We start from the raw sequence: 17637 nt of genomic DNA on the forward strand, positions 1-17637 counted from the left end.
CATCTGCTCCTGTTCAGTTGCATGTGAACAAAAGCCCTTTGCACGAGTACACTTCCCAGCTGAAATAAGTGACTTCACTGCCCAAGTAGTGAATGCCATTGATTTCCAAAAATGTTGAAGTCCTCTTATGATAAGTATATGACAGATTAGTTATAACAGGCTAAAACTAAGGTATAATAACTTAAATTTGGAAAATCTTACCAACAGCCAAATCCTATGAGGTTTCCCCCCACTTCCAAACTCTATACAATAAAATACTTGATCAAACCAAAGATTGCAGAGCCCTGTGGAGTTCGGGCTAGTATTATTTCACACAAAATGGTTGGAATGGTACCAGATCACCTCCTCAATGACGTTTTTTTTTTTTTTAATTTTTAGTTTTAGGCGAGTGTGCTACCACTTGAGCAACATCCCAAGCCCAATGACCTTTATTTGACATCCTTTAGAAGCAACTTACATACCAGCATCCAGACACTGTCTTCTTAAATGCTTTGGACTGACATACTGAGTGGCCTTGTTTGTACTCAGAGTGGCTATGCTTGGATTGACACAGAGGAGATGACTCCCTCCCCACAAAGTCTTCTGTAGGTTTTATGGAGTTCTATGTTTTCACATATCCTATATCCTTCCAGGAAGGGGGTAAAGAAATTTGTGTAGTTAAAAGCCATCTCTGGGGGCTGGGGTTGTGGCTCAGTGGTAGAGTACTAGCATGCCTAGCATGTTTGAGGCACTGGGTTCGATTCTCAGCACCACAGGTAAACAAATAAATAAATAAAGGTCCATCAATAACTAATAAATTTTTTTTAAAAAAGTCATCTCTGATATCTACTATAATCTATTGAAGAGCTAGTCAACAGGCAACCTTGTACTTATACCTTCCCTAGCAGGACACCGACTGCTTTTATCTGAGCAGCAGATAGTGTTTCCTCCTCAATTCTAAAGACTACTATGGAATAAAATATTAATTCTTAGACTACTACATAAAGGTTTACACATCCTGATTTCATATCTCATTTGTGCTAAGCAAATTATATTTGTGTCAGCTAAGAATCTTATGAATATTATTTCTATAGACCCTGTTATAATACAATACACTTAGAACTGCAGAACTACTTTAGCAAAGCAGACATTTATTAACACAACAATTTCATGTAGAACTTCTAAAGAAATTCAAGACAAGAATTCTTCCAGTAGGTAACAAAATAAACTATTTTAACTTCCTTCTCATCAAGATGACTTTATTCCATAAACAGTACATGGGCTGAGCAGGTTCAGTCTCCTTCACCAATATTAAAAACAGTTGTATGACAGTCACTATTTTGATTCTGTAAACACAATTAGGTTATGATGATGTGGTCATAACTGAGTTTGGAGAATTCAGTCTTGTGACCTTCAAGAGCAGGTGTGAAACAGCGCCTGAACACCCCAAGGTGACTTCACTAGTTACTTGAACATGTTAACACGAAATAAGCAGTGAGGAAGAAACCGTCCCTCAGTTTGTCATAGTGCAGCTCTGTCTTCATTGTAAGAACAAGGTACCTTTCTCTTGGAAAATCAAAATGTTTTCACAGTGAATTTAATAAATTAACATCAGGGGGAAAGCAAGTAGGAAATGAGAATTCTCCTTCAAAGTGCTCTTAAAATGAATGTTTTAAGTATTACATGGGAAGCAAAGCATTTCACAAGCACACGCCACACACCTAAGGCCCTGGAACCATAGGTCAGGAGTAGCAAATAACAACAGAATCCTCTCTTCATTGTGAATTTTTTCGAGCAATAAATTAAGTCCAGCATGAGACAGCCAAAGGAGCCTCTAAGGCAGTTAGGGGTTCTGTATGATCTGCTCATTAAGGCATAATCTGAGATGAGTGTGCCAAGGCTTTTGGTCCCGTCCAGATTCTTGCATGCTCCCAAGGAAGCAGATTTGTGGCAATTGTTTCAATCTCCTGATGTGGAAACGAGGAAGTCTGGGTTTCTGGAAATTACAGAAATGTCAGAAAACCTAGCAAAAATACTAATACTCTGCATTCTAAGATCTGCCACAGTCACCTTATTTTGCTATTTGTGAATAACTACCCAATGTTCAAGTGCTTTCTAAAGCCTCTTCCTTTTTTTTCACAACTCTGCAAAAAAATACTACAGTTGGCTTGACTCTTTGGTAGGATAGCTCTTACCTAATCCAGATTTTAGGAATGAAACTGAACAGCCACATTTCATTTCAAAAGTTGATTTTATGACAAACTCTCTAGCTCTATGTGTGCTATGAGTAGAGAGAGATATACAAAGTTTTGTGAGTGTTCAATTTGTCATTCCTTTTTTCGTGCCTACAGATAGAGGGTTAAGGAATAAATACAATAATCCATTTCTTCAGTCCCGTTCAAGGGTCCCCAGAGCAAATCTGATTTGCTTCAACTCAACAAGGAAGAAACAGCTGAAAATAGTTGGTCCCAATTTTATTTCAGTGTAGAAAAATACCTCAAAAGAATCAAGAGAAGTAAACACACATGGAAGTATAAGGCAGGGTGAGTCCAGGAAGACCATAACAGTAATTTCATGAGCTGGATCTCTGTACTCTGCAATTATAACAAGCAGTAGTCTAAATATCAAGAGGATCAAGCATTAGGATGATTAGCGCATATAGCATACACCAGAATTAAGGGAGCTTATGTTAACTGTCTTGTCAACAAAGTGTAATTGAGATCATGCAGATCGGGATTTTTAAGGGAAAGCTTTTTAAAATGCTGTGATAAAGACGTGCAAGTTAGTAGAAGTTTGGGAATATCTGCAGAGGTCATTCTTGCCCGCATCTTTGCACACACTCATTTATTTTTCTTAGCCCCTGGCATCATCTGGAGTATAACTATCACACACAAAGACTGCTTGGCACACAACTTCAAGCTCCTACTCCATGTTGGTCAATGAGGGAAGCTGTGTGGACACTGAGTCTGTTTGTGGAGTCAGCTCACTAAGCTCACTGATGGTGGTGGCAAGCAGAGAGTCCTGGGACACCACCGGGTCCTCCACCTTGCAGACTATGTCTGCAGAACTGTTCTCAGGCACAGTAGGCACACCACCTTGGACTGTGGCCAGGTTGTGAAAATGGCCATTTTCTGCAAAAGACAGCAGTTTATCTGGAAGTTTGGGTGATGCATATTCTTCATCAGGCTGCTCCATCTTGTGTTCTTCATCATTCTTGGGTGAACCATCTACAATAACAAGGAAAGACTTCCATGGAGTATTCTTATCGTGTATCTACAAATCAAACACAAAACAAAAGTCATTTCATGTACATTTCCTGACTTACAGATACATTGTTAACAAGTACATCTTTAAAAAAAAAAAAAAAATCAAGATTCTCTCCAACTTAAAATTAGTTTCCCCTGCAGTGAAAAATCTTCTAACTGCAAAACACCTGCTTACCACCAGTGTCACAGTTGGATATTTGCCATGAACTCTGTTCACTCTATACTCACTGCAGAGAACACCTGAGCTGTTGCCGCCTCTAACCCTTACTGGGAAATGACGTCAGGTATTTCTGGCTGTTCAGGATTATGTATCTAAGGACCAGCAGGGTTTTATTCTCAAATAGGCCATTCCATCTCTTACTGTGGTGTGCCTCCGGAGAGTGGACTTGTCAGTAAATGTCCGTCCACATGCATTACACATGAATGGCTTCTCTCCAGTGTGGATACGATGGTGGCGCTGGAGGGCGTTGAGCTGGGTGAACTGCTTCCCACACTGGTCACAACAATAGGGCCGCTCCCCTGAGGCAGGAAGAGAACAAAACTATTGAGTGATCTCACCTTTTCACCTTCTGAAGTTAATTCTGAATACACTCCAGAAAAGTCTGTCTGCAGACCCCAGGAAAACCTCAACATTCCCACATACACAAAGCTAGTAATTCCGGGGCTAACCATAGATATGCCAACTGACTATAATATCAAGTTTATGCCAACACCAAAAACAGACCAGAATTCATTCCCACAGCTGTTATATCTTTAGAAATGACAATTATTTTCCACAGTAAAGAAATACAAAATTGCAAATCCCCTATTAACTGAATTTGTGTACATGTTTGTATATATACACTAATATTTATACACTAATATTTATTTATACTAAAATATGAATATCCATATTGAAATATTCACGGGTAAGGTGTCTGCCCTTTCCAGGAAAAACCACACAGCAAAGGAACTTGGTTGTCCCCTATTTGCCCATGTAAGTTCTTCTACTTTCCAGTTTCTCAGAACCAGAAATTAGGGGAAAAAAAATGTTTGGAAGGATACTGGGGATTGAACTCAGGGGTACTTAATCAACGAACCACATCCCCAGCCTGTTTTATTTTTTGAAACAAGGTCTTACTAAATTGGTGAGGCTAGCCTTAAACTTGTGATCCTCTTGCCTCAGCCTCCTGAGTCGATGAGATTACAGGCATGTACCACAACACCCAGCTAAAAACTCAGTTTAAAAAAAAGAAAATGCTGTGACACAACAGAGTTTGGCCACTTTTCTCCTTAAGCTTTTCTAGTAAATCTAAAAAATTGCAGCTGTTTTTCTTGCTGAACCAAACTCCCTTCCTTCCCTGGGACCCTGCAGCCATACCTGTATGGACTTTATTATGCTGGTAAAGTGAATTCCGCTGGGCAAAAGTCCTGAAACATACTTCACATTTAAAGGGTTTGGATCCAGTATGGATTCTATTGTGGTGTTTTAAGTACTCCTTAGAAGCAAAACTCTTGCCACACGTTTCACACATAAAAGGCCTTTCACCTATATGAAAAGACAAAATACAATTAGAAACAATACAGGCTTTCAAAATGCATGGGAATAGTAGGTCCACATTCAAAACCCTTGGTGGGCAGCATGTTACACTTTCTAATTAAAACCATTATAAAACATTTATTCACATAAGATGCTTGCTACTTGCTGAAAGTCAGTATAAAATACCCTTGGAAATCCAAGAAACATTCCACTAGACTGGTTAAAGAGTTACCATTCAGCCAGCTCACATTTTAAAATGTCATTCTAAACAAGAAAATAATTTCACAACTTCTTTTTGGAGGACTTTTTGGATTGTTTTCAAAGAAGCACTTTCCGTGGACTTTTATCAGAATAGGTTTGATAGAAAAGTTCCTCTCCTTTTAAGAAGGAATTTTTTTGTGATAAAAGGAGAAGTTTACATGGATTTATAAATGTAACTTCTAGAGTAACAAGTGCAATTGACTGGACTGCAGGACAAGAAAATCTTCGATACCATCTCATTTTTTGTAGTTTAAATTCTTTATTCTTACAACTTGTATTCATCTGTAGGTATGCCCCTGATTTCACAAACATCCAAATAAAAATATTGGCTTTAATAAAAACTTAATATGAATAGTCTCATCAAATGACCAATTCTAATTTATTCTTTGATGTGTCCTGACACTGTCCCCACCCAGCTTCCATTAGACACCAGTTCTAATCATTCTACATCATGAAATACCTCATCTCTGTCTTGCATGCATCTGAACTTGAGGCCTGTATGACAGTGCTTAGAAGTGAAACATGTAAGCCAAGAAGGAACTGGATTACTAGAGTAACTATGGTACACAACAGTTCGATTCTGTAAACATTTGTGTAGTTTACAAAATTCTGAACCTCTTGTCACTGTTGAACCAGAATAAAGCCAATTTGAACTTTCTCCTTCATATGATAAAATCATATCAAAAAGACTTTGGAAAATAGGAGATTATCCCACCACCTAATTCAACAATTTATCATATTGTAATTTATTTTCTTCTTTTATGTGCAGGTTTTCAATATAGTTGGGAGTAACTGAGTTTATTAACTGAGCATTTTGAAATTCAACAACCAAGTCCATTAGTTTTTTTTTTTTTCATGCCATTCAGAGTCCTTATTCTGAATGGTCAAGTTATGAGCCAAGGAATGGATTCACCAGAATTTACTGAACCATTTCCTTACATTAATTTGGACAATCAGGTTGTTTCCAATTCTATGTTATTAAAAAATAGCAAGAGCAACCATAACAGCATATAGCTTTTTTTCATATGTTAAGCAATTTCTTCATGCAGATTCTGGGAAATGGAATTTTAGACTATGCCACCAGTAAGAACTGTTTTATACCTCTCAACATCTAAGACCGATATGCCAGATCCTATTTCCTGGTGGTATAGAGGCCATGGCCACAAGCACATGAGCACTGCAGACAACAGGTGCATTTTGATTCATTTTTTACAGTAAAATGGAAAAACTATAGTGTGGCTTTAACCTGGATCGCTTTGGTAGATGCCAACTTCTAATCAATTGCAGTTCCCTTCTACAGCTAGGAAAGACATTCAATCACAACAGCATGGGTATTTACCTGTGTGGCACCTTTTATGATAAATCAGCATGTGGTTCTGAGTGAATCTTGCACCACATTCATCACAGACAAAAGGTTTTTCCCCTGTATGAATTCTGAAAGTACAACATTCAGATGATAACTTAGGGTGTATTTCAAAGCTCACTTTGCAATACAATTTCCACTCCTATCCTGCAAAAATCGTTTTCTCCAAAAGACCTGATAAGAATAACCTAAAGGAAAGGTCAAGAACCCATATCGCCATCCCAAAATAAATGCAGTTTCTGTGGAAGGCCAATAGATCAACACATAACCATTTGAGTTCACATCCCAATGTGGAATCACTGAATATCATCCACGTCATGCTATAATTCAAGAGCATGGGGAGCCCACACCTTGGTGTATATTTTAGAACACTAAAGAGTGTCCTCTAATATTGGTAAAGCTTCCTCATTCAGAATCCGCCACAAGCACCTTAGGAACTGTTGCTGACAAAATACCACATGACCAGAAATTTTACCATTATTTCCGAATATGACATGACCAGTCTCAAAAGGAGAGCTGTTCTCAAACTGCTTGAAGGAACCTATTTTCTGAGGAGCATACATGAGCATTTTAATTTTACAACCAGCATGATGAAGCAATCAACCATACTTTACTGAGCACGTCTTAAACAATTATTTAAGAGTAAAAGATGACAAATGTCATGTCACCACCCCAAAGACTGGCCTTGGTTTGACGTCAGACCTAGAACAGGTTAGAAAATCTAACTGCTGGGGCTGGAGATGTGGCTCAAGCGGTCGCGTGCTCGCCTGGCATGCGTGCGGCCGGGGTTCAATCCTCAGCACCACATACAAAGATGTTATGTCCGCCGAATACTAAAAAATAAATATTAAAAAAAAAAAAAAAAAAACTTCTCTCTCTCTCAAAAAAAAAAAGAAAAGAAAAGAAAATTTAACTGGGGGCTGGGGATGTGGCTCAAGCGGTATCGCGCTCGCCTGGCATGCGTGCAGCCCGGGTTCGATCCTCAGCACCACATACCAACAAAGATGTTGTGTCCGCCGAGAACTAAAAAATAAATATTAAAAAAATTCTCTCTCTCTCTCTCTCTCTCTCTCTCTCCCTCCTCTCTCACTCTCTTTAAAAAAAAAAAAGAAAAAAGAAAATTTAACTGCTTGCCTAGATTTTGAAAGTATACATTAACTATAAGGAAATTTATTTAAATACTGACCACCTCCCACCTAGAGTTCAAAAACAAACAGGAAACATGGTCTGCCCTGATGCTGGAGTTTAACCATAAAGCACATTTTCCAAGCCCAATGAACATAATAAGACAAAGAAGAGTTCTGAAGAGATCATCTAACTGAGCTCTTTAATTGGGATTGTGGGACTCAGCTGGTCATAGAACCCAGGTTTCAAATGAAGTGTCAGGGAAAGCCCATAAGGGTAATTAGCCCCAACTCTTCAAGTATGAAGGGGACTATAACCATCACAGGTAGGCAGCACATGCCAGGTGAGACTTCCAGGTGGGGGTTGTCAATGTCCCTTGCAGCAGTAGGGCAGCTCTACTCTGTGTCCAGGATTCTGTGCCTGGACATGTCAAGGCTGACAGTGGAGGATCTCCACTGGCTCAAGGGCCTTGTGAGTTGAGGAGCCATCTCTCTGAGTCTCTCTACCTCCAAAGAGAATTCTAAACTTTCTCACACCAGTCTCCCCATTCTTAGAGGAAACCAAATAAGAAATGAACAATCTAGACAGTCACACCACACTGGTCCAAATCCCAGAACCATCTCAGTTTCCCAACACTCATTTCAAGAATGGTTTAGTCCCCACAAACCAGCCAGTCCTGCCAGGGGTGCTGGCCCTGGGCGGCCAAGTGGTCGGGTGCCACCTACCTCATGTGGGTCTTGAGCGCTGAAGGCTGCGAGAACTTGGCACCACACTCTGTACAGCTATAGGGCCTGTCGCCCGTGTGTGTCCGCTCATGCAGCCTCAGCGCCGTCTTGGAGCTCAGGCCCTTGCCACACTGGACACAGCGGTGACGCTCACCACCACCCTCGTGCACCTGAACCACGTGCCGCTTTACATCCTTCTTGCGCTTGAACTTCTTCCCACATAGCTCGCAGGGAAAGTGGCGCTCGCTGCTGTGCACATGGCGCTGATGGCTCTTCAGGTTGCAGCGGTTGGCAAAGGTTTGGCAGCAGGTGTCACAGCGGTACACCACCTCAGTGGCAACGCCATGGTGGTGCTTGATGTGCTTCAGGAAGCTCTTCTCATACAGAAACGCCTTCTCACAGATAGAGCACTGAAAGTTGCTCTTCTTTTTCTTCTCTAACTCTTCTCCCTCTTCCTCCTCTTCCTCCTCCTCCCCAGCTGCTTTTGGCAGCACTTCCTCCAACTCCACACCAGTACTATCACCCTGGATTTTTGCAACTGGCTCCATCTCTGGTTCCACACTGTCTGGGCTTTGGTCCTGGGAGAAAGTATAATTCTCAGCTTCATCCTCAGCACTTTTTTGCTGCTCCCGGAGTCTTCTTGTGTACTTCTTTTTAGGGATTTCCACAAATACCTTTCTTCCAGCCAGCCTTCCACTAGCTCTTCTGATTTTAGGGTAAGGAGGCTTAGCTACATCTTTCTTTTTGTCTAGTTTCTCCTTGGACTTCCTCAGTGGCATATCAGGTGACATGCCATTGCTGATTCTCTCCACTGGGGAATCTGGAGAATCCACAAGGCCATTGGAGTGGGCACCATCAAGGCCTGTACTTGCCCTAGAGTCTGAAGCAACACCTACCTGGGAGCCATTGTTCACCTCAGCTTCCTGAGATTCAGAGAAATTCTGCAATTCCAAAAGGACTGACTCTAACATCTGTTTCTTTAACTGGAAACAAGTTTCTGAAAGGTCCAAACATTTTAGCTTTTCAGCCATTTCCAGCATCCGCTGTACCCGATCTTCTTCCACCTGTACCTTGGCAGTGTAGACAAACTCCAGAAATGAAGCAAAGTCAACAACCTGTACTTCATTTAAGTAGACATTAGTTCTGGTACCATCCTCACTCTTCTCATTAAGAAACATTTCCTTAAAAAACTTGCTGGTGGCTGCCAGCACTGCTTTATGGGCCACAAAGTCTTCCCGGACACCTTGATACTCCACACTGACTGTGACGTCACACAGGTGACCCAGAAGGCGGAGCTCATGCATTTCATGAAGAAGGTTAAACGGTGAGGATTTGGATTCCAGCAGAACTGCACCACTTTCCATCTTTCCAAAAACAGCTTTGAAAACAAAAGCAAGAATTATTTTATGCATGAGCAACCACTGAGGTAAAAGGACTAGAGGTTATAAGGATTATTTCAGTTCTTTAGAGGATATACACTGATTAACATCATAGCTTCTTGTTTTTTGAAGTGAACTTCCTGATGCACTTTTGTAAGATAACATTTGCATGAAAAGCAAACTGCCAAGGGCTGGGGTTGTGGCTCAACATGTGAGGCACTGGGTTTGATCCTCAGCACCACATAAAAATAAATAAAATAAATGTACTGTGTCCAACCACAACTTAAATAAATAAATAGATAGATACATAGATAGGTAAATAAATAAAAGAGAATTGCCAAGATTTTCCCCAATGATTGAAGTCATAACTAGTGGAATGCATTAAAGCAGTAATTTGCTTATCAAGATCAATGAAACACATGGCTGCCATGTCTTAAGAGCAAACCTTACAGAAACACTGCCACTGGAAACAATCATCTAAATAAAGCACTACTTTCCAGGAGGAAAACTTCCTGGAAAAGTAGTTTACAATTTCATCCCCACTTCCAACACCCCTAAACACCTGTTAATTTGCATAACCATTACTCTGCTAAAATAATGCAAGTTCCATAGCTTTTACTGTATTACCTTAAGTAAGTAACTTAACCTCTATAGCTTAATCTCCTCCTCTGTAGAAGGCTCACAGGTTACTGTAAATCTTCAATGAATGCAGTATGTTAAGTCATTACAGCTGTGCCTGGAATTTGCTGGCTAGTTATTGAGGGTTCCTATGTGCAGACAAAGGTAACACTATGATCCCCATTTCACAGATGAGTAACTGACTAGTTGGTCTGGACTTGAACCTGGGCCCAGTGGGACTCTGGACTCAAATACAACTGCTCAAAACACACTTCATCTCAGTCTCACCAAATAAAATTTAAAAATTTAAAAAAAAAACAAAACAAAACTACTTTTACCCTCTTTCCACCATAGCAACATGCAGTCCCAAGCCTCCATGAGACCCCACCCCATCTTCATTTCTTCTGCTACCAGCTCTAACTCTTTCCACAGACTCCTTAAATATGTGCTTTCTACTCAAGGTTCAGCCCAATCTTCTGCTCTTAAATCTACTTCTTCCTCCAAGTTCACTTTGGTCCCTAGGTCTCCATCACCCAAGGACCCCCCACCTTCCTTCTAACCTTTCACTTAGATGTCATCTCATATTCAAAATGTTTAAAGCAGGACTTGTCACTGTCTCTGAAAAAATAGTCCCACCCTTCTCCTGTCCCATCAGTGATACTGCTACCCACAGCCACCAGCCCCCAAAACGTGGAAAAGACCACCCTTTAAGCGTGCAAATGTAAAAACCAGCACCTAGGAGGTTTGTGCAATGTCACCTGAAGGAGACTCTATAGTAAACTGAGCCTAAGGAAAGGACATGCTAGGAGTAAGAACCCAGTATGTCAAAAGGTCTGGCAGTGACCCCAACACGAGCCTGAGGAGAAAAGGCTACAGCCGGCTCTATTAGCCTATGCCCATGTCACCAGACCTGACTTCCCCAAAACTCTTGTCAAAAGGTCCACAAAGGAACCTGAGTCCTTACAGGCAGCCTGGCAGCAACTTCTCGATTAACAAGGTGTTTTGAGCCCTATTTCCTAATTTACTTGCGTAATAAAGAGTAGGTACTGGCCATGCATGGCCAGAGACTATCTGCGGCCTAGTGACAGCTGAGTGTCCCACTGCAATTCATTGGTATTCTGGCCACTTCCCAGTGCAGGAGCATATGACTCAACGCCAGTAAGCAGACCCCCGAGTCCACAGGGAACGGCCTAGCCCCGGGAGACCCAGCTCTCCGCAGCTGGTCCACAGAATACTGGTTCTCCAGCTAGACACAAAGTCGGGAGACAAGAAGCAGGGGTCGCCCTCTACGCTCTGACCGCGTCCACCCCCACTGCCAAAGCAACCACCACAGCCACCTCGCTGCCCTAGGCGCCCCGAACTCCCCAGGCCGATCAAAAAGACCACACGGAGAATAAACCACTGCAACCAGGGTCGAGCCCCTCCCCCGACAGACGTGCGCCTTCCAACGCACGCATCTGGGGCCGCGTGGATCCGGCCTGTCCCTCAGCCCCAGGCCGCCCCTATCCCGCTCCCACATCCCCGAGGCCTGCTGCTTCTCCAGACTGCAGAGGCGCGGACAGGCGAGAGGCGGTGGCAGACGGAGAGGGTCCGGCCTGGACCCTGCAGACTATACACTCACCTGCCTACCGGCGCCCGCAACACGGCCACTGTTGGCTGGAACAGGCCGGTAGGAACAGCCTGCCCGGCTGGGCGGGGCGCACCCCCCCCCCCCCCCCACACACACACACACACACACACACACACTGGCGCGGGAGCCGCTGATTGGCTGTGGTGGGGGCTCTTCCCCGCCCCTAACAGACCTCACCTCCTAGCAGGAGGGGGAAAGCAGTGCGCACGCACGTCTGGCTGCGGTGCCCGTTCGGATCTAGCTACGTGATCCGACGTACGCTGGGGCGGAGCGACTGACTGGCCGCACTGGATGACGTCACCTGCGGCGAGCCAAAACCTGCGCCTTCGATGTAGGCACCGTAGGTGCTCTGGGCCCCAGGGCCGAGGCAATCGCGGAAGGTCAGATGGACGTCTCCAGTGCGTTATCACTTACCTGTCGATTCCCAGGTGCTGTATCCGCTGCATCTGCAGCTTCCGGACCCCACAGCCTAGGTACTGCCTGTGGCCCGTGGCTGGTTTCCTACTAAGAAGCGCTCAGGATTACGATGCGAGGCGGCGTTCTTGGGTCGCGGTAGTGGACAGGCCAGCACTGCGCCACGGGGCAAGACACAAACGCACTTAGGTGGTGAGGGGCTCTGCCGGGCGCAGAGTTCTGGACAGGTACCGAGGGAGCTGCGACCAGGCAGTGCTCAAGGCGCACTCCTGACGAGCAAACATCTCTGCTTTGTAGTGTTCGCGCGTCTGCTGTCGACCACTGGTGCTTGGGAACCGGGAACCACACCTTAGCATCGTCACTGCTTCGCTTGTTTTTCCAGGAAACTTCAGCCAGGCGAACTGTTTAATTGTTCAGTAACGGAATTTCCCTGAGGACCCATCCATTCTTCAATGGAAAACACAATTTATGCCCTAAGATTCTTTGAGTCCTTTAGCTCAAAATCTTGCTGTTTGCACCAGTCCTCAAAACGCTGTTATGGAAGAACCACCTTAAATCAAATTTGCACTTCTCCATAAAATCTGACCTTGCCTTCCTGTTCTCCGCCACGGTGAAAGCTTTGCGAGGTCGCAATTTCCCTTATTGCCGCCAATAGTAAACTCAGTCTTGTCTTACCAATAAGTTGTGAAAGGACAAATACAAACTAAAATATGAGATAATTTTTCCTATTGAAAATTAATTTCTACCTCCTCAACCTTCTTTGAGCATTTACTTTATTACAACTGATAATTAAGTACTTTTCTCTCTTTGAAATGTGTATAAATCCTTTTGAAGACTGACTAGGCCTTTTCTAGGCTTTATGACTAGAACTACCTTCAACAACATACTGTATTCCTCAGCCATAACCTGTTTTCTGCAGGAGAAATGCAATCCCAAAGGTTTCTCCCTGCAAATAAGAACACAAGTAGGGCTGGAGTTGTGGCTCAGTGGCAGAGCGCTTGCCTTGCATGTGTGAGATAATGGGTTCGATCCTTAGCACCACATAAAAATAAGCAAACAAAATTAAGATATTTTTATTTATACAAAATAAAGATATCCATGTGTAACTAAAATAATATTTTTAAAAAAGAAAAGGAAAAAGAACACAAGTTATCTGAACAGGGAACTTTTGTGACACTTATGCAGGCTAGATTCCAGGACTCCTGGAGATAGGGTAATTCAAAGCAAACCCTCCTTCTAAGAACCGCTTCCAATTAGAGATGTCAGTGGCCGGGATGGGGGTGGGGGGAATGAGGCAGGAGGGGTGACCCGGAGTTGCCTTGAGTCTTTACCATGGGGTAAAACAATGGGTAGTCCAGACTTGAAAGTCATGCAATACTATTAGTCAAAACTCAAGAGGTATAACTGGGAAGTAAGTACTCTCCAGAAACTTCCCTGGAAACCCTTAATAAAATAGGAGAACAGGAGGAGTTTGCTGTCTCTCCTCTCTAAGATGACCCACTCTCTCCCTTTCTCCTTTGAGAGTATTTCCTTTTTTTCCTGATCCTTTTCTGTATAACAGACTCATGCCTACTACTATGTACAAATTGCTTAAAATTCTGCAAGCTAGATCCCAAGAACCAGTGGTTGCAGATCTTCATGGTCACTTCAGTCTGTGGGCAAATTCCCCTCTGTAACATTGATTTGCTGCTTAGGCTTACCCTGGGTGAAGCATTAATCCTGTCTCAGTCTCCTGGGACTACAGACACACCACCATACCTGGCTTCTAGCTTAATGTTTATTCAAATATTTTAAAAGTATTTTCTTGTGTAGCTCAGGAATAGAGAGCACTTGCTAGCATGAACACCACCCTGGGTTCAAACTTTAGCACTGCAAAAATAAATAAATGAATATTTTCTTCCTCTCCTACCTGTGTGGGGAGGATTTTTGGGTTGGGAAAGTATGATTTTAACTATATTTCCCCATTAGGAATTAGGAGTCCACTTCAATAAATATTTGAAGGAAAAATAAGTGACAGGAGGCATCTTTGCTTAGGCAAATTCTCTTTATAGTATGTATTCCATGATTCTAGGAAATTGGAATAAATACACTTGTCTGTCACTGTGGCTCGAGCAGGCCTGGCCCAGAATTATTTTTTTTTTTTTAATTTTGAGACTTTGGTCTTATAAAAAAGTAATCTGTACTAAGGCATACTGTGTTGCAGAGTGCTCACCTTGTCTTGTATTCAGTGCTCAGCGCTACAAATAACAACAAATAAACCCAAAACTGACCTACTTCCTTGCTTACTTCAGTGCTTTTTTGGCCACTTATATATCCCCTTTGGAGAAATTACTATTCAAATCATTTGCCCATTGGGTTATCTTTTATTACTGAGTTATGCAACTTTTTAATTTTTAAATTAAAAGTCCCTTTTAGGTGCTTGATTTATAAGTACAGTCATCCCTCAACCATTCTGGGGGAAATTGGTTCCAGAAACCCTCATGGATAACAAAATCTGTGGATACCTCAGATAAGCTCCCTCATTTCATACCCACACCTTTCTCCCTCTCCTGCCCTGACTTCCCCATGAAATCTTTCCTGTTGCAGTCGTTCCCTGCTCTCAGGAGGATGTTTTGATACCATCTATCTCCGTTTGTCTCTAAGTATCAACTCTTTCTGGAATTTAGGACTGCTGCTATTCATCTCCCTACTGAAGTCTACCACCTGCAAACACATCTCCTCCCTGCAACTGTCCCCAAACTAGTCCCCATTCTTGGGTTGACTATAATGAAAACAAAAACCAAAAAAAGAAAAAAAAATTCATGCTTACAATGGATAAGACATCATGCTACAGCATGTCAGTTCTCACAAAACTCTAGGAGGAAGAGGAGGCATATCTGGATTTTACATATGAGAAAGCAGAAGGCACAAAGAGATAAACAAACTCAGCCAAAATCACACAAAGAGCCAGTACAAAGCCAGGATTTAAAACTGCAGAGTGCCAGCTCTGCCCAGATCAGATCAGTTTTAGAGCCCAGAAAGAAAAAAAAAAAAAAACCTGTTGTCAGATTAGAAAATTTAAAAAGAACTAAAAAGAAGGTCTTATCAAGTAAAATAAATGTTCCATGTCTTCAGTTTGCATTAATTCTAAAAGTGGTTTGGAAGACAGCTTGGTGCACAAATGGGGCCCCTTGCCTTTGCCTACCTACTTTGGTTCTTACTGGCTTGATTATACCATGGTTGTCTTTTGCCTCTACACTCCCCTGGCCACTAGGCCACTAGGGTCTGGAAGTGGCTATGTGTCCCTGGGCACAGGCCATTTGCACATCCCATTTGAATGGCTCCTCTTCCATTCTGATCTTTCCTCTTCCCCAGATAATTCCTAAGTATGAGTTTGGTCTCCATCCAATTGTCTCCTTCCCAAGAAAGCTGACTCTAGCTCCCTTACTAGGATGGAATCCATATAGAAACTTCTTAAATGAATGAATGAATAAATCAAAGAATGGTCACTCATCTGTCTTCTGCACAGGTCCCCAGGCTGCTGGTCTTCTAACTGCCATCAGGGTAAACAGTTTCCTGGGAACATCACAAAAGTTGCCATGCAAGTCCCAGTCTTTTCCATCTTCTGAAACCTCCTCATTCCTTTGCCTGAATGCTGATTGATAACCTTGCCTCAGTGATCTCTTGTGTTTTCAGCTGGAAATTATTATTTGTACTGGGGATTGCACTCTGGGGTGCTTTAATACTTAACTACATCCGCAGTCCTTTTTATTTTAATTTTTTAATTTTCAGACAGTGTCTTACTAAGTTGCTGAGGGTCTTCCTTAGTTGCTAAGGCTGTCCTCAAACTTTGAGTTCTGCTAACTCAGCCTCCCAAATGGCAGGGATTATAGGCCTGTGTCACCAAGAGAACTTAGACTATTCACATAAATGTCTGAATGAGAACTGTGGACACAGTTCAATGGTAAAGCATGTGCTTAGCCCGCCTGGTATCCTGGATTCAATCCCCAGCATCCCCCTCTCCCAAAGTATGAAAGACTTCACTGATGATGGACTCCTATAAAAACAATGATAAACCAGTATCTACATCAAACAAACAAAAAAAAGAGTTAAACATAATGTTTGATGTTGAAGAACTAACACAAACAATGTGATTTCAGGGGCAGTTAGAAAAAACTTAAATACATAAGTGTGTATGTGTGTCCCTGTAACTGTCCCTACCCTTTTGCCATTCTGAAGAAGTAAATGGGAAGGGACAATTACATAGAGTCGTTCACTGCAGTGTGCTTTTGTTAGTGGAAACAGCTGAATAATTTATAATACCTCTATGCACTGGAAAATTATGTAACCCTAAAATAACGTTTTAAAAAATGTTTAGTAGCTTGCAGAAATGCTCACCCTTTTACAAGTAAAGGCAGATGCACTATATTACAAAGTTCTGATCTGATTTTTAAAAGGACTATACAAAGAGACTGGAAAGAAAACGTGTAACATATTCTTTACTACATCAATGACAAATGCAGAAATATGCCAACCCCAATGCCCCTCCCACCAACGCCTGCACCTCCCACTGTTGTCCTGCGGGATCTGTCACCCAAATGGGCTGCGCCGCTAGCCACGCGGCCCAGAACGTGCTCACCACAGGTGCTCAGGCGCGGTTCAGGTTCCTCAGCTGGCGGTACCTATTAGCTATTGCAGACCCCAGTCCCTCCCCGCCCAGTCTGGGACTTCGGGCTTGCTCCAGCCTGGGCTCCTAGGAGACAGAGGGCGGAGCTAGGGCATAGGGGTCACGTGGCTCGCGCCGCGGCCTCTCCCAACAGACAAGATTCTTGTGATTGGCACTGGGAGGTGGCGGGGTAATGGTTTGGACATCCACAGGGGAATTGAGGAGTTGGATCTACATACTGAGCCTAGCGTCCTGGCCTTTGGCTGATGGTCGGCAGGATCTGGGGTTGAGGATTCACCGCGTCCCTCTGTGGAGCCTGGGGGTGGTCTCCCGAGGTTCCCGCTTGACTGGGGCTGCGCTTCCCCTGGCCAGACAGCCTGCACAGGAGCGGCCTGTGGGGCTATATGGTCTCCTAGAGCTGCTTCAGGCTTGGCATGGGGTCCCGGGCTGCAACAGAGCACCAGGAGGCAGGAGCAGCTCCCCAGGGGGTCGAGGTGGCTCTCACCCGGAGCACAGGCGGGGAAGAGGGTGCCTGGGATCGGTTGTGGGCTCTGAGAGTGGATCCATACTGCTGCCGCCTACCCTTTGGATAATTTTCCTTAATGTGTGGTCTAAAATGCTGCAGGTTGTATGAGTACAGTGGATCAAATGAAATATATTTTAGATCAGACTAAAGGTCAATTTTAAGTGTTTGAATTTTAACATATCATACA

At 43.0% G+C, this 17637-nt stretch overlaps 1 protein-coding gene across 3 annotated transcripts; it reads right to left on the reverse strand.

Annotated features, from left to right (window-relative positions):
• Positions 1–1138: 1138 nt before the first annotated feature.
• Positions 1139–11938, reverse strand: Gzf1 (GDNF inducible zinc finger protein 1). Of its 3 annotated transcripts, none has more exons than XM_026393051.2 (6): positions 11857–11938; positions 8239–9616; positions 6365–6459; positions 4606–4773; positions 3607–3764; positions 1139–3252 (listed from the first exon to the last, which is right to left on the reverse strand). In XM_026393051.2, exons 2-6 carry the CDS (start codon positions 9600–9602, stop codon positions 2902–2904), a joined length of 2136 nt encoding a protein of 711 aa, XP_026248836.2. In that variant the 5' UTR covers positions 9603–9616; positions 11857–11938; the 3' UTR covers positions 1139–2901. The 3 variants fall into 3 exon arrangements, with proteins under 3 accessions (XP_026248836.2, XP_026248837.2, XP_026248838.2); XM_026393052.2 differs by lacking the exon at positions 11857–11938 and adding an exon at positions 10245–10364; XM_026393053.2 differs by having other exon boundaries at positions 2940–3206.
• Between the last annotated feature and the right edge of the window lie 5699 nt (positions 11939–17637).

Source organism: Urocitellus parryii, chromosome 6, assembly GCF_045843805.1.
Source record: "Urocitellus parryii isolate mUroPar1 chromosome 6, mUroPar1.hap1, whole genome shotgun sequence".
NCBI classification, from domain to species: Eukaryota; Metazoa; Chordata; class Mammalia; order Rodentia; family Sciuridae; genus Urocitellus; species Urocitellus parryii.

Bases quoted from the DNA above. Each gene is read 5' to 3' on its own strand.
- Gzf1 (XM_026393051.2), bottom strand. From the start codon at position 9,602: ATGGAAAGTGGTGCAGTTCTGCTGGAATCCAAATCCTCACCGTTTAAC. The intron at 4,774-6,364 runs GTAAATACCCAT...CTTTTCATATAG, and splicing joins TCATAAAAGGTGCCACACAG to GTGAAAGGCCTTTTATGTGT. The intron at 3,765-4,605 runs GTATGGCTGCAG...TTCCTGCCTCAG, and splicing joins GCATAATAAAGTCCATACAG to GGGAGCGGCCCTATTGTTGT.